We start from the raw sequence: 15,043 nt of genomic DNA on the forward strand, positions 1-15,043 counted from the left end.
AAAACTTCGGCTTTTATAGAGTTCGGCACTGCACATAAGCTGACGATTATTTAAAGGCTGATGATCTACAGAATATTGCAGCAACTTACTTTTCTCTGAAAGGATTTAGGGGGTACTAAATCCTGAATTTCTTACATATTTTTTATTTTTGGCGTCATTTTTGTTAAATAATGGCGTGGTGCTGTTTTTGCAGTAAATATGAAAAAATTACAACTTTGTGTTTTTGCACTTTGAACTGAATTTAAATGTTTGCATGAAACCATCTGAGAAGTTAAGAGGGAAAATGTTAATTTGATGAAACTTCTGACAACATGAAAAGATGTTTGAAACCTGTAACAAAGTGCTCCAGCCAGACACAAGCTAGAACAGTAGGAAACTATTGTTTTACTTTTGGGTTTTATAAATCAACATGAACATAAAAATTTTAATCTTAAAAGTAAAACTATATAGCTGTCATAAATGAAACGTATGACGACATTTTAAAATATATATAATATATAAATTATACTCTTTGCTGTGAAACTCCAAACACTTAGAGCTGCACTGCCATAAAACAAGATGTCAGTAGGAAGGACACACTGGGCCTTAGCACTTACCCGGGGATCTTATCCCACTCGTCCTCAGTGAATCTCCCATCGTACAGGGCTGTGTGGTGGACTAAGCCTGCAGAGCTGGTGCTGGTTTGGCTCCTGTGCTTGGTATGCCTCCACTCATGTGGGTTGAGCAGTAAATCCGTTGCTTTGTGAAGATATGTCCCTAAAGAAACAAAACAAGACAAACAAGAACAAAAGAGAGATGTTAATAGATGTACAAAGGTAAATGGGTAACCTTTAAGACGGCAAGAGTCCAGGGGACCTCACCTTGGCTACTGTAGCCTGCGTCAAACCCTGAACTATCCCAGGAGCTCATGGCAGAATCTATACTGGGCACAGTGGCAGAGTAGACCTCAGAGTGTTTACTGGTCTTCTGGGAGTCTGTCAGTTCATCCTCTGCGTCACTCAGAAACCCAGCTTCTCTGTCTAAAGGCTGCCGACCATCAGACACTGGCAATGAACATTGACTTAAGTGAGCATAAAATAAACACTAAAAAGGAAACATTCATCGTTTATAGGCCTCAGAAAAAGCACATTTTTTTCTAAGCACACTTAAACTTACTGTTTTTATAGCCTTGTCTAATTTGCATTTTTGTTGTATTCTTCTTGTTCTTTCTCCCTCACCCTTTTATATGTGAAAATATGGATCCGTGAATGTGTATCTAACAATGAAAGTATTACAAATCTACCAATCCTCATTCATCTGTTTGTCTTCTTTGTGTTTATTTCTGTAACCATACATTTGCAAGATTATTTTGTAAACTGCCACGAGAAATTAAAAATATATGAATGAGTGAAAAAAAATAAACATACGATCTGCTTGCTTTTTAATCTTAAGGGTGACAGATTCTCCGGCCATCTGCAGAAGGTGGATGGCGTCACTCAGCGGCTTTCCTTTTAAACTGACCCCATTGATGGCCAGCACTCTGTCCCCTATATGAATGGCCCCAGTCCTGGAAGCAGACAGTACAGAGAGGACAGCCAGTAAACTTGTCAGGCTGCCAGTGCTCTGACTTAGAAGCAAAGAAGCTACTAGTTATAGAAAAAGATGAGACATTGTTTACTCATTAAAAAAAAAAAATACAAATATGAATTCCATACTTGTTAGTCTTTAACCCTCCCTGCAACCCCCCCTTACCTCTCCGCCAGTCCTTTCTTGGTGAGACCAGAAATGACGATGGGGTCAAAGGGCTCCTCAGTGCCAGAAATTGTGATACCCAGTGGTCCATTGTATCTCTTTAACTCTACTGTGTAGATTATAGAGCCCGACATTTCCAACTCCTCTGTAGCACAAACATGAGACATTATAAGACCCTGAAAACCCTGTTAAAACTATCTCAGGAAAGAAACTCTAATGATGTGTAATAATTACTTGACTCAATATAACATTTTCTCCTTTATTTCATATTTTATTCTTACTGTAATGCTTTTATCAAAAGTATGAAAGTATTAGTTCTAAAGATAAATACCATGATATTTAGTTATTTATGGCAGTGTTGAGTATTTATGGATCCTTCCATGCATAACCGTGATTTTACTGTTGTGGCCCTCATTTTTCTTAAATAGATAATATAGTGCGTTCCAGGATGACTCCACCATCTACTATAACTTCAATACTAACCACATGGCAGAATTATTATCTACCCGACAGTTTCAACTAAAATTAAAACCTAAATTATTGTGATCACTTTGAATCACTGCTTATATACTAGATTGAGATTTTTTATTTGGAGCGATCAGTGTACCAATGTTGTCCTCATCCTTTTGGATTCGGAGTTTGACCATGTCCTCGGCCTGCTGGAGGACATGCATGGCGTCCTCCATGGTGCAGTTCTCTAGGCGCACGCTGTCGATGGCCAGCAGCCTGTCTCCAGGCTCCAGAGTGCCTGTTCTACCAGACACACAAACAAGAGTATCACAGAGATTAAGTGAGGCCAAGGAGCTGCTCCTCGTGACTCAAACAGAATCCTATTAGTCAGGTGTCTCAGTGGGACCTGTGGAGGTGACTGTAACCTCACCCTCACCCTAATCTACCCTGAGCCCCTTCTGAAATGTAGCTGCTCTGCCCTACTGATCTAGTTTTGATAGCTCAATCCAATTATGCTTCTATTACACAGTGGATTCACAATACAGTTATACGGTGTTCATGAATAATCCGACATAAGCCTAAAAACCAAGTTCACCCTGATCCGTAATGTGTTAAGAACTAACCATCTCTCTAATGTGACCTGCATCAGCTCTGAGTGCCAACACAGGTTTTATTCCAATAAAAAATGATAGGACTTTTTCTGCGAGAGCTGGGGCAGCCATCGTTGGTCATTGGTATGTTTAGCATTATTGAGTATTGACAGGACATACCTGTGTGCTATGCTTCCCTTTCTGATGTCAGAGATGATGAGGGGCTTGCCAGGTTTCTTACTTGCTGGAAAAACAGAATATAATGTGCTTTAGTTTTAGGACATCTTATGTGAAAATAAACCACTTTTAACTGGACCTCTGCACATTTATTACATAATTACTCAACTTCCTTCTCTTTTTACTACAAAGGTCATACTTGGCTTCAAGTTTGTGTTATTTTTGGGCTAGATAGACCAGAAAGGGTAATGATGACTGCTATTACAGGCAGTATAATTCAGAGGTAATGAAGAACATTATGTGCCTTCATGCTTTTGGAAGCCCAGGTTTTATGGATCACGGAACGTTGAGGCTTTTAAAGGCTGGAATATTATTGAGCAACACTGCCCCCTGCTGTGGCCACCATTGCCGCCAAACTTACCACTTATGGTGATGCCCAGCTCCACTCCTCTTCTCTTTGGCAGTTTAACGTGAAACGTGCCACTACTGGGAACCACGGACTCTAATTGAGATTCGCAGATAAATATATGCAGTAATCTATAAAAATAGATCAAAATAAGATGTTTGTTATGCAAGACGATACCTGCAACATCAAACTCAATTTCCAGAGTGATCTTATTGGCCAGTGCAGAGTCTCTGAGCAGCTGATGGGCTTCCTCCAGAGTGCCATCTTCAGTTGGGATCCCATTAATGGACAACAGTCTATCTCCAACCTGGAGCAGTCCACACCTTCACACACAGAAAAAAAAATACACAAGGCAGACCTACAGTACGAATAAACATATGTTTTGAAAGTCTTCTTCCTGCAAAAAAGGTTCATATAAAAAACAAAACATAGTTGGGTGTAAATCTTACAAGTCTGGGCCGTCAATAAACAAAATACAATTTTTTAATATAATCAGTCCAGTAATTGATTAGTCTGATGAGTATCAAAAACCTCATTGAATTAGTTAATTCATTTAGAAGGTGTCATTTATAAGACAGTCCATTCACACAGAGCTCTATCATAGCCAACCACAGAACTATTACAGAAAGAAAAGCAGCAAGAAAATTTGTGAGTGTCTGAGGAATCGGGGCAAAATTCTTCTAGAAACAAACAATTGGTCCTTGGCTGTTTTTTTGTGTCTAACCAAACTTAAAAAAATAATTAAATTTAACGCCACACGTCACGTTGACTGAATGTTTAAGTAACATGTTCTGCACGTTGATTTGGCACGAGTTTTTATGCCAGATGGCCTTCCTGCTACAACCCTCCCATTTTATCCGGACTCAGGACCGGCGCCAAGGCCCATCTGCATCACAATCCAATGCTCTGCCACTGAGCCACCAGGCCCCTGTACAATCAGCAGGTACAGATATACTCAATATTACTTACAGGTGTATAACTTTTTTTAAACTTCTGATTATGAAGTTTTAAATGTTTACTAGCTAAATGTGGATTGTTGTTGGCTAAGTTTGCATCCATGCATTACATGCACATTCATTGTTATAGGATGCAAACTTAACCCTAAACCTAACATAATAACAAAGCACAGTCAGCCTCTAAAACAGTACTTTCATCACCAAAAAGTAAGAAAAATGGTCGAATGTATAAAATGTTATAGAAACAAAAGTTTCCATCCCCCTTGCTAAACCATTTAAAAAATTTACTTATTTTTTTAAGTTTTGACATTTTAAAATAGAAGGATATAAGGTTTGCTCAAATGTATTTAAATTGCTACCTAAGCAGAAAGATGCACATTAATAGAGAGAATTTATTTATTTATTTATTTATTTATTTTATTTTTATTTTTTTATTTTTACACAGAACGTGATTACGAGGGCAAATACTGAAGCAATGTCAACTGCTATTAATTCAATAACCACTGCTCCTCATTAACCTTTTCTGTGTAAACTGAGACTCCAACATCATATGGGCTGTACTTGAGTCATTCCTGTCCAACTACATCAAGACAAATCGTGTACAAATCGGGCACAGATACCATCATTAATCTTGCCAGACATTGTCACATATTACACCCTGGCCTGATCACAGCTATGTGTTAATTAGACACGTAATCTTGATCAATGCAATAGATACAAAACACTGACTTCATCAATGCACCATGAATAATGTGTGATACTATCGATTACACCCGTAATAGATTTGTCACAAACACTCTTGCCAAAGTAACTTTAGCTAATAATAGGGATAGTTGTGCAAGATAAAAGGTGAGAACTGCGGGAGTATTGGGGGGGCTGGAGAATTCAGATAAACTGCCCACGTCAGTAGGGGCAGGCATGACAGCTTAGCCTAAACAAAAACCAATATGTGCTGGTACAAGCCACTGAGAATGTACTCTGAAAACCCTTGCTTGGGTGTCAGTAGGAGTTAAAAGCAGCTTAAAAGTATCAGTCACTCTCAATCAGTTGAGAGAATGAGGTCATATGGGGGACCAGCAGATTTACAGGAACACTACCTGATATCCAGTTGATCAGTCCTTAGAGGACACAATCACTGTTTTGGAGCTTGCTTCTTTTGGTTCTAGTTTGGGTAGTACGTGCACATAAATGCCATTAAACCTCCCTCCACCCACCCTATATCAAAACATCTCTGTACTTCTAGCTGAAAAAAATGCCTCCCAATGACATCACTTGGAGGAACCTTCAGGTCAGATTATGCCATCTTGTTGCTCATACTATAAAGTTGCCTAATCATGGTCAGCCTGCTTTTCCAGAGCTCTTCCAGATGACATCCTCTGAACTCCTAATGAACAAAAAACTTCTCCGGATGATCATATATGGAGTTTTTCGGCTAGAAGCAGAGAAATATTTTAACGTAAGGAATCAGAGGGAATTTTAAAAGCATTAATCTACAGTTACATCCTAAAAGAAAAGCCACAGAAAGGAAGTTGAAAATTTTTAAGGTCACACTTTAATGAAATACAGCCACAGGTTTGTGACCATCTGAGTTTAATATGGTGAGTATCCAAATAAAGGATTTTATAGGTACATTGAAAGGGCTGAAAGGTAAGAGTGGAATAAGAAATGTGCTTAGTTCTACTCTACAGGGGCAGCTGTAGCTCAGTTGATAAGGCAGTTGTGCAAGGACCACAGGTTCAGTGGTTTAATCCCCGCACCCAGCTACATGTCGAAGTTTCCTTGGGCAAGACACTGAACGCCAAGTTGCTCCCGGTGGGTCAGGTGAGGACCTTGCATGGCGGCCACCGCCATTGGTGTGAGTGTGTGAATGGGAAGCAACGTAGTAAAGCGTTTTTGGTAAAAACGCTATACAAGTGGCCATTTACCGTTTGCTTAAAGACCCCCAAATCTTTCCAGAAAGCCGTAAACATTGGAAAAATGTTCAAAAGAACAAATGTGGGGAGGTTTTTCTTCTTTTAGAACCTGAGCATGATAAGGTGATTAAGGCATTATTTAGTAGAGAGAAGTGGCATTTTAAAATTAACTAAGAGGGAACTAGAAGCTTACAAGATCAGAATCAGTCTCTAGGGCGAGTGCTGTGCCCTGTAGACTGCATACACTCTTCCAGATGGATTGCTTTTCTGTGGGAGCTTATTAAAGTAGCACTTAATTTATTATAGCACTGCAGCAGTTAGAGAAGAGCCTAATGTTGTTTAGTCTTTACTGTAGCAATGGAGGGTATAATTAGCTCATCTTTATGGTTGTAGGAGGAAAGAGGTGTCAGTCAGAGCACCACTTGCCACCACCAACTGGGTACACTTGGATAACATCACTATTACTGCAACATGGCTGATAGTGATCTTCACAGTAAGTTGTATTCCACCTAAGACGAAGCTTAAGCCAGAGAAATTAAGGTATAGTATTTTGTTTGTTGTGTAGTATTTGCCAGGAAAAGTCAGACGATCTCCAAAGTCATAGACTTTATCTACTGGGGACCATGTATGTCTCTATTCAAGTTTTATTAAGTCCAATAGTCACAGGAATATTACAGTGTGGACCAATGTTGGACTGACCGACAGTGGCCGGATGCAAATTTTTATTCAGAGATTAAAAAGATAGCCCTTTAAAAAAGTAACTTTTATATGCATGTCTGACATAGTAAGCATAACTTTACACGCAGTACATTTTTGATTTTAATCATTTGTGAATGTGAATCTTGTGACCCATTGTTCAGGTTCACTACCCCACTACCCCACTACTGCATTTGATAAAGGAAGCTCTAATGCCCCTTCCTTCACACAATATATCATTGTGACAATAGGCTAAAATTAGCCTTATTTCCACATGTGGGGTTTTATTGCCAGGCTGAATGACTAGCACTAACTCCCTCTAGCTCAAGGTGACTCTCTATATGATATTTGTTTACTTGTTAGGTGTCTAAGTGAGTTACCTCTCAGCTGGGCTGTCGGGCTCAATAAAGCGGATGACTGGGGGAGTGGACAGGGTTTCTGTGGCAAAGACACCCCCCTGCAGCTGGATCCCAAAACCTGTGAGCGGTTCCCCCCTCAGGATGATCTCACTTGTTTCCACATGAAAAACCTGCCCCCCTGGGCCGACAGAACTGGACGCCAGAGATACTGAGGCAGAGAAAAAGAGGTAGGGGACACATCATAGAAAGACATAAGTAGAGAAGTGGCAGATGAATGGAGCAAGAGAGAAATTGTTGGAGACAAAAAAAAAAAAAAAAAGACATGCAGCCACAGAGAAGACAGGAGTGGAAAGGGAATGAGTCACTTATCAGGTTACATCAGTCATGGTTACTTCAGTAATCGGTTAAATCTGTTTTCACAAAGGAAGGTGGTTCACCAGCTCTGCAGCAAAATTTGAGTTCACTCAAATCACCAACTTAAAACCACTTCCTCACTTAGTCCTCGAAACAGACTTTGGTTTTATTTGTGTGTATTTCAGGCTTCCTACTTTCTAGAATAGAATTGAATGTACTATCAATTAACAGCCCTAAAAATTACATATAATATTTCTCAGTCCCTGAGGAATATGTGTCAAAGCGCCAACATGATGATATTTAGCAGGTTCACCATCTTTGTTTTATATGTATACCTGTATCTGACAAATCAACCAACAGTTTCCACCAAATTTACAGAATAGATATGAACCACATTTTAATGTGCAAGTATTAGTTATGCATATTTTCTTGCCATCTTTGTCTTTCCCATAAAAGACACGAGGAGTGATGTGGCCTTTAAACTATCATCATCATTTTCTAAGGAGAGTGGTTCAGATTACTTTCATATTATTGTATTTAGTTGTTGACAGACGTCGTATAGATCCATTCTCAGCTGCTAAATTATTAGGTACACATATCTAAAATTAATAAACCCTAATGCAATAGTCCTGCAGTAAATCCTTCATCATGAATATGAATGTACACGTTTTGTTCATACTGAAATGATTCAACTTTATCTGGATTTTGGAGGCTGTGGTTTATGGTGCTGTTGTTATTTGGCATAACCTCACTGATACAACTAGGGTGTGATAGGTGGGGGAAGTTAGAGACGTGTGGTTTTTCATACGTGAGCTTTTGTGGTCCTTCTTCCTGTGTCTCCTCTTTCCGGTCAAGTTACGGGGGCTGGTGGGAGCAATTGGTTGGATGGGGCAGGGCAGCGTATTGCTACTCTGGCTGCTGAAGCCTGAGGTGGCTGTGGAGGAAGGGGAGAAGCCCCCACTGACCAGAGCTGCAACGAGACATAGCACTGCATTTATCTAAAGGCTGGTGCAGAGCAAAAGAAATCACCGTGACTGTGTTTGTTCACGTCCACATATACAGCAACTGGGAACATGGAACAGTAAGAAAGAAATGTGGTAACTGTGTTAGAGGAAACATCTTGGGAAAAAAATAGACTGAACAAATGCAGAAGAAAAGGCTGCTATGGTGTCTTGCCAGCAGCGGTGCTGTCACAAGTGATAACTTACATTTGCAGTGGTCCTGCTGGTTGTGTGGGTGGCTTGGGCTGCTCCATGTCTTGCTTTGGCTGGCATGTGGGGGATGGCAGTAGTTGCTGCTTTGGTCCCAGTGATGATGGTTGCTCTTCTGCACTTTTACTGCAGCACCAAGGAGGCAAACACATCCATTAAGTAAAACAGATCCTCTTCTCTGCTGTACACATTTTTCTAAATTCCACCCATGAAATCGGGCTTACATTCCCATGTCTAAATTTATACCACACCACATAGTGCCTGGAGGGTTAATCAGAGCACAGTAATTGATATTTAATGTTTTCATCACGGTACACTAGATTAAATCCTGTGGTTTATTGTATTTTGATGAGCATCTGAAAATCAGTTAGTCACACTGAGTCAAATGGGAAGTGGTGCAGGGTTCTAAAAAACCTTACTTTTCCTTGTAAGCTTCCAAAAAGCTGAGTGCAAACTGGCGATCATTTTTATCATTTCATTTTCTAAAGGGCCTGAAAGTGCAAAAACAGTCTGAGTAAGTGGACTGCTGGGCATGATGAGTAAGTAATACTGGCTGTTGGGAAGCTTGTGACTTAATTGGGCACAGCTGAAAGCTTAATTGCTAATGACGGAGGACGTCTGTCTCTGCGTCTGACTGGCAGACAGTTTGGTCTAAATGTTTTTAATCTGTTGCCTATGTCACATCCTTTATTTTGGAGGATTTCTGTTGACTTTTCTGCATTGAACAAAACTGGGAGAAGAGCTATTTGTTAATTCTGACTGGCATCGTTTTCCTCATGTCAAAGCCTTTGTAAAAAAAAAAAAAAGTACATTAGTCAAGCAGTATTTATGAAGCATTTAAAGGCAAACACCTGACCTGCTGCATGACACACACTTCAATAATTAACATTATTTTACAGATTCATGCAGCTAATTTTGTCACTGAATGTTACATGTGACAGTAATCCATGGTGCTTCATTTGCAAAGGTCTAATCTTCGACAACTTGCTCACAGGGATGGAGTATTTAACATGGTAACATCGATGACTATAGTTCCACTTGGTTCCATTTTCCATACTCAGGGGAACCTGGTTAAATCCAATCGTATGTTATCAGAATACATCCAGAAGAACTTCCGGCCTTTGTCAAAGAACCAGTTTCGACTGGGCTAAATCAAACCTCCAAAGCTCTGGCTCTGCCAGCTTATATTAAGCTCACCTTAGGGAAGATCTCCAAGAAATGGTGTTTTCGATCTATGCTGGTGGAAAGAAACATTAACTCCTAATCTCTTAGTGGCCATATCAGTCTTATAAATCCCCAGAGGAGATTAGACAAATTGCATCTTATAATCATGCTTATCCTCAGGGGAAAGGAAGCAGTGAAAATATCACCTTTTCATAATATCCCAACGCCTTGATAAAGTACTAATTTATTGCTGAATTTATCTTGTGGAACAGAAGACATATGTCTGTAATTTTAGGGAGAAGTTTATATATATATATATATATATATATATATATATATATATATATATATATATATATATATATATATATATATATATATATATATATAAGGACCAATTGGACTTTTGCACAAAAAAAACCATATAAAGATTGTTTTTTAAATAAAGGATCTATTAGTACAAACAAGTATAATTACAATTTTTAGTTGATAAATCAGTTATTTAATTAACAGAAAGTGAACTAAAATATTATGATATGGTTTACACATTTTTACCATTTCAACTTTTCAAATGTAAGGAAATTTGGGGATTTTTAAAATAATTTTTTATTTTTTTTTTTATAATTTTTTAAATAATAATGTATTGGCAAAATAAGTCTTATTAAGATGCCAATTAATAATTTGCACATAACAATTTGCACAATAATTAGTTTTGGTCCTGTAGAAAATATTTAACAATAATTCTAAAGTTATTTAAGAGATTGGTGTGAATTGAACTTCCTGGAGTTTTGAAAGTTGGTTGGACAAAACACAATAATTTTATGTTGTTTATTATACGTCATCTTCTACATGAAAAGAAATGAATATTAATGACAAATATATCAATAATGAAAATAATTGCTTGTTCTTTGTGTCACCTGTTTTGTTCTTAAGTGTGTTCCCTTTTGCTAATTCATATATCCTCATAACCTTATCCATTTCATGGAACAATTACTCACTTAGACTTGCTGTGTGGTTGTGTCCCCTGCAGAACAAACCTGTGTCTTGTGGCCTGACAGGAAGCCTGCTCTGACTGGCTGGAAGAATCTCTAGCTTGACAGTGTCTGAGGTGCTGGCCAATAGCTGTGTGGCCTCCATCAGGGAGCAGTGCTCTGTGCTGGTACCGTCTATGGACAGGAGGACGTCACCTATGTGCAGCGCTCCACACCTGAGACAGTGACAAAGAGTTAAATCATGTCAGAAAAGTGTGTTAGTAAACTGACGGAGGAGCATTAAAATAAAAGAAGTTGAGATCACCTTTCCGCAACACTGGCTGCCTGTATTTTGTCAATGATGATAACTTGTTTGCTTCTATATACTGTTGTGGTGAGGCTGATTCCCAGGCTGGCAGTGGGGCTTTTTACAATTTCCACCAGCAGAGGGCCTGAGGCTTGCTGCACTGCTTCTGAAACAGATAATACACACAGATACAACAGAGACCCACAAGACTATGCAATGCATATCAACCTGAGAATACAATGTAAATACATATGCAGATGACAAATGGGATAGGACACATATCACATTTATATTTTATATGCTTTTAATTACTGTGGCACAATTGTTAAATGCCAGTCTCAAATGCATAGTTTATTTTTTCTCGTTATAAATATTTCGTTATTTCTAATAGCCTGAATTAGCCTCAAGCACGTTTAGCAACATCATTTTTATATAAAAACTCATGCACCCAAAACACCATAAGCTTTTGAGCAGTGTTTCATAAAAATCAGTCTTTGTGGATCTCCCAAAAGTACACAAGAGAAATATTAAATCTCTGGCCGCCCCTTTAGAACATTACTTTGAATGTTTGTCATGTTGTACCTTCAAATATGTTGCATCATCAGGGCTTAGAATAATAAAATTTCTGCCTATTGCTCATGTCCAACCTTGATTTGTTGAGGTCACAGTAAAAAAGCCAAAGGGTGTTCTTGAAGGTTTTCCTGAGTAACTATATACTGCTTAAAAAACTATGTGTAAAACAAGTACTGCAATGAATACAGAAAAATAACATACTTTAAAAAGATCAAATCTACTTTGTGAGGAGACACACCAATTATGATAAAACACATCACCCATCTAACCTTTCCCTGCTGAAGTGTACTCTCAGGCCTGTTGGACTCACCTGGTGGGGGCACTAGTACCTTCTCTCACTCACATGCAGCCAAATGGTCACATTATTTACCCTAAGAGCAATGTTGTCCTACCATGCCCTGCTCTGTGTGTGTGTTTTTGTTTGTGTGTGTGTGTGCGTGTGTGTGTGCGCTCACCCATGACAGAGACGTCATACTCAATCACGAACAGAGCTTCCTGGCTACTCTGCATCAGCATGGTCAAAGCGTCAGCGTGCTTCTCTCTGTTTAAAGGCATCCCATCTATGCTCAATAGTCTGTCTCCGGCCTTCAATGTGCCCTCTCTGGAGAGCCACAGAAGGACAAAGAGATCTAAGAAATGAGCTGAGACTTGAACATAACCCTTACGAAGTCCTTTAAAATCACATTTGATCCTAATGGAAAAAAATGTCACCTTCCCCAAAACTGTTGTAAATTTATAATGCATGATTGAGACATACAGTATATGCAAACAAACATTAATTTTTTTTCCACTTTACAGAACTCTCTTTTAAAAACACTCAAACCTGAAATATACATATCAAATAATAACTGTATTTGAATTGCATGAATTTGGACACATACACACATACAACGCACACAGACCATCGATCAGTATTGACACACGTGTAATTTTATTAGCAAGGCACCCTTGGAGAAAATCATACAAAGTGGGAAATTTTGCTGTATTTTTTGAATAGTAAAAAGTAGCGCCATCTGGTGGACAAATATGAAACATGAAACTCGAAGGCCAGTAGTCCAAAATTAAATCTTCACATAAAAAAATGAATTAGTTTAAGTTAAGATGAATCTAGGATCAAGATGACATCTTCAATGGTTTTCACTATGTTAATTTAAGGAACTGACATAACAATTCTAAACTTTTTAAAAAATGAATGTCCTCTGACATATTTGAGTTATATTCATTCAACACAGCTAAAATGGCTTGAAAATAAAAAAAAAAACAAAACTGAATGGCACAAAATGCCCCTAGGATCTCTTGACGTGAGGACACAGAGAGTAAAAATAATACCCAGGAGACCAGCACAAGATGCTTATACAAGCATTCAGGCACCAGTCACAGTATATCATTAAACAGTTCCACTTGAGTGTTCCCTTCCAGGTAAGATGAAGGATAAATGAGATAAATGGCCGTGAAGTCTTTGATGGTGAATTATGTTTGCTCCAGTGTTATGGTGAGCTTAGTTTTCATGTGGAAAAGTGCAATGTTGCATTTGCCTCGGGATGAGCAGTGGCCTTTTTGGTTTGAAGATAACATGCTCTTCGTGCAGTGAACCGAGCATATAGTAATGCAACACAAATATTATAATGACACATTGTTCCTATGGGTAACAAACAAATATTTTCACTGAGGACAATGATAAGGCAATCAAGAAAACCTCCATTAGCGTCTACATTAATAATATGGAAATGTGCACGGCTGCAATTGATCATTAATTTTAGTGGGCTCAATAATGCATGATTGAGACATACAGTATATGCAACCCACATAAGTAGCGGTACTTACAGTACATGCAAACAAACATTAACTCATCGCTCATGCCCTCACCTGTCAGCTGGACCCCCAGGTCTGACATACGTAGCCACCAGAGGACGAGACCTGCGCCAGTCTTCATGGAAGCCTCCTACAAAGCAAACAAAAAAAAAACAAAACACAAAAAATAAATAAGTGCTACAAGGGTAAAGTAAACCAAATAAATTAATTGAAAATTTATATTAAATCAACAGTCCACCCACCTACCTCTCATGACAAACCCAAAGCTGTTTCCCTCCTTGTGTAAATACACTTCAGTGGTTTTGGTTATGACTCCTGAGGGGGTCTGGACTAAGAACAGAGAGAAAATAACAGATTCAGAAAATTATCTCTCTATAATCTTTCTAAAGCTAAACATGTAGAATAAAGCATTAACCTAAGTAAAAAGCTTTTATGTAAGTTTTCATTTTAATGTCAAATTGTAAGAATGAACAAAGAATTGCATGTTATTGCAATTATTTACCAGTAGAGGCCAATTAAGTCTGCGACCAAGGGAACCAAGTGTTTCTTCTACCTTAATCATCATAAATATATACAGTATATGCTCATGTTTTAATTTAATAGTTTTATATCTGTATCTAAATATATTAATCTTTAAAATACTCTTTGAACTTTAAAATGGTCTACTATCTATTATCTTTAATCATCTATCTAAAATTCTATTTTTGTAATCACCTTAGGAGGCAGGAGTAAACACAGTTTTATTTTGCTATGCAGCCCCTGTGTGCATGATTTTGAATGATGTTAAAAGCAAAATTAAACTTGAATTTGTGCTTTCATATGTAATTCACATCTTGGTGGGTTGGTTAACATTTGTTGCTTTGAAATGTGTTGACTAAATAAATTATCTTGACTTGCGCGTGTTTTGGTGTTGGAGGACATTAAAGTACAAGAAGCACACGTTCAAAAACACACACACAGCGTGAGAAAATGCAAACACAAAAATTGCCTGAATATGACTTGCATCATTTGGATGTTCAGATCTGAAGCCACAGTCTCTTTGTTTGGCTTTTACCATCTGGAGGCTAATTTATTAATCCTATTTCCTACTTTTGTGGATTTTGAAGATACACAATGTATTGATTGTGAATTGTTTGGAGAATTGCCTGATGCACTGGTACAAGTCTTCCAGGGGTTTGTTAAGCACTTGCAAAAATGTATATCAGACATGATCTATACGTTAATATTTATTAAAGAAAAAGGTTAGATGTTAACATTACATTACATTAACTATGGGATTATGCTCATGTCAATCTACATTTATTATTACAATTTTATAATGTAATAATATGTTGGGCTGAGACCAGGAGAGTTTAAAAAAGTTTAAAAGGCTC

General features: G+C 38.2%; 1 protein-coding gene across 15 annotated transcripts in view; it reads right to left on the bottom strand.

Moving 5' to 3' along the window:
- The window catches only part of grip2a (glutamate receptor interacting protein 2a), a 29,369-nt gene that overhangs the window by 5,446 nt on the left and 8,880 nt on the right, over positions 1–15,043 (bottom strand). For 11 of the 15 annotated variants that reach the window (XR_010916329.1, XM_067526737.1, XM_067526746.1 and 8 more), the window contains 16 exons: positions 13,917–14,000; positions 13,725–13,800; positions 12,314–12,459; positions 11,304–11,451; positions 11,045–11,214; positions 8,841–8,969; positions 8,441–8,602; positions 7,300–7,486; positions 3,532–3,677; positions 3,370–3,450; positions 2,952–3,015; positions 2,339–2,484; positions 1,732–1,876; positions 1,407–1,546; positions 861–1,043; positions 597–756 (listed from right to left, as the gene is read on the bottom strand). Coding sequence is in view for 14 of the 15 variants with exons in the window: in XM_067526737.1 (XP_067382838.1) it covers positions 597–756; positions 861–1,043; positions 1,407–1,546; positions 1,732–1,876; positions 2,339–2,484; positions 2,952–3,015; positions 3,370–3,450; positions 3,532–3,677; positions 7,300–7,486; positions 8,441–8,602; positions 8,841–8,969; positions 11,045–11,214; positions 11,304–11,451; positions 12,314–12,459; positions 13,725–13,800; positions 13,917–14,000 (2,167 nt within the window). In the remaining variant the exon portion in view is untranslated. Of the gene's footprint in view, positions 1–596; positions 757–860; positions 1,044–1,406; positions 1,547–1,731; positions 1,877–2,338; positions 2,485–2,951; positions 3,016–3,369; positions 3,451–3,531; positions 3,678–7,299; positions 7,487–8,440; positions 8,603–8,840; positions 8,970–11,044; positions 11,215–11,303; positions 11,452–12,313; positions 12,460–13,724; positions 13,801–13,912; positions 14,001–15,043 lie in introns of those variants that run through there. The other 4 variants (XM_067526735.1, XM_067526749.1, XM_067526740.1 and 1 more) reach the window with 4 other exon arrangements.

Source organism: Channa argus, chromosome 13, assembly GCF_033026475.1.
Source record: "Channa argus isolate prfri chromosome 13, Channa argus male v1.0, whole genome shotgun sequence".
NCBI lineage: Eukaryota > Metazoa > Chordata > Actinopteri > Anabantiformes > Channidae > Channa > Channa argus.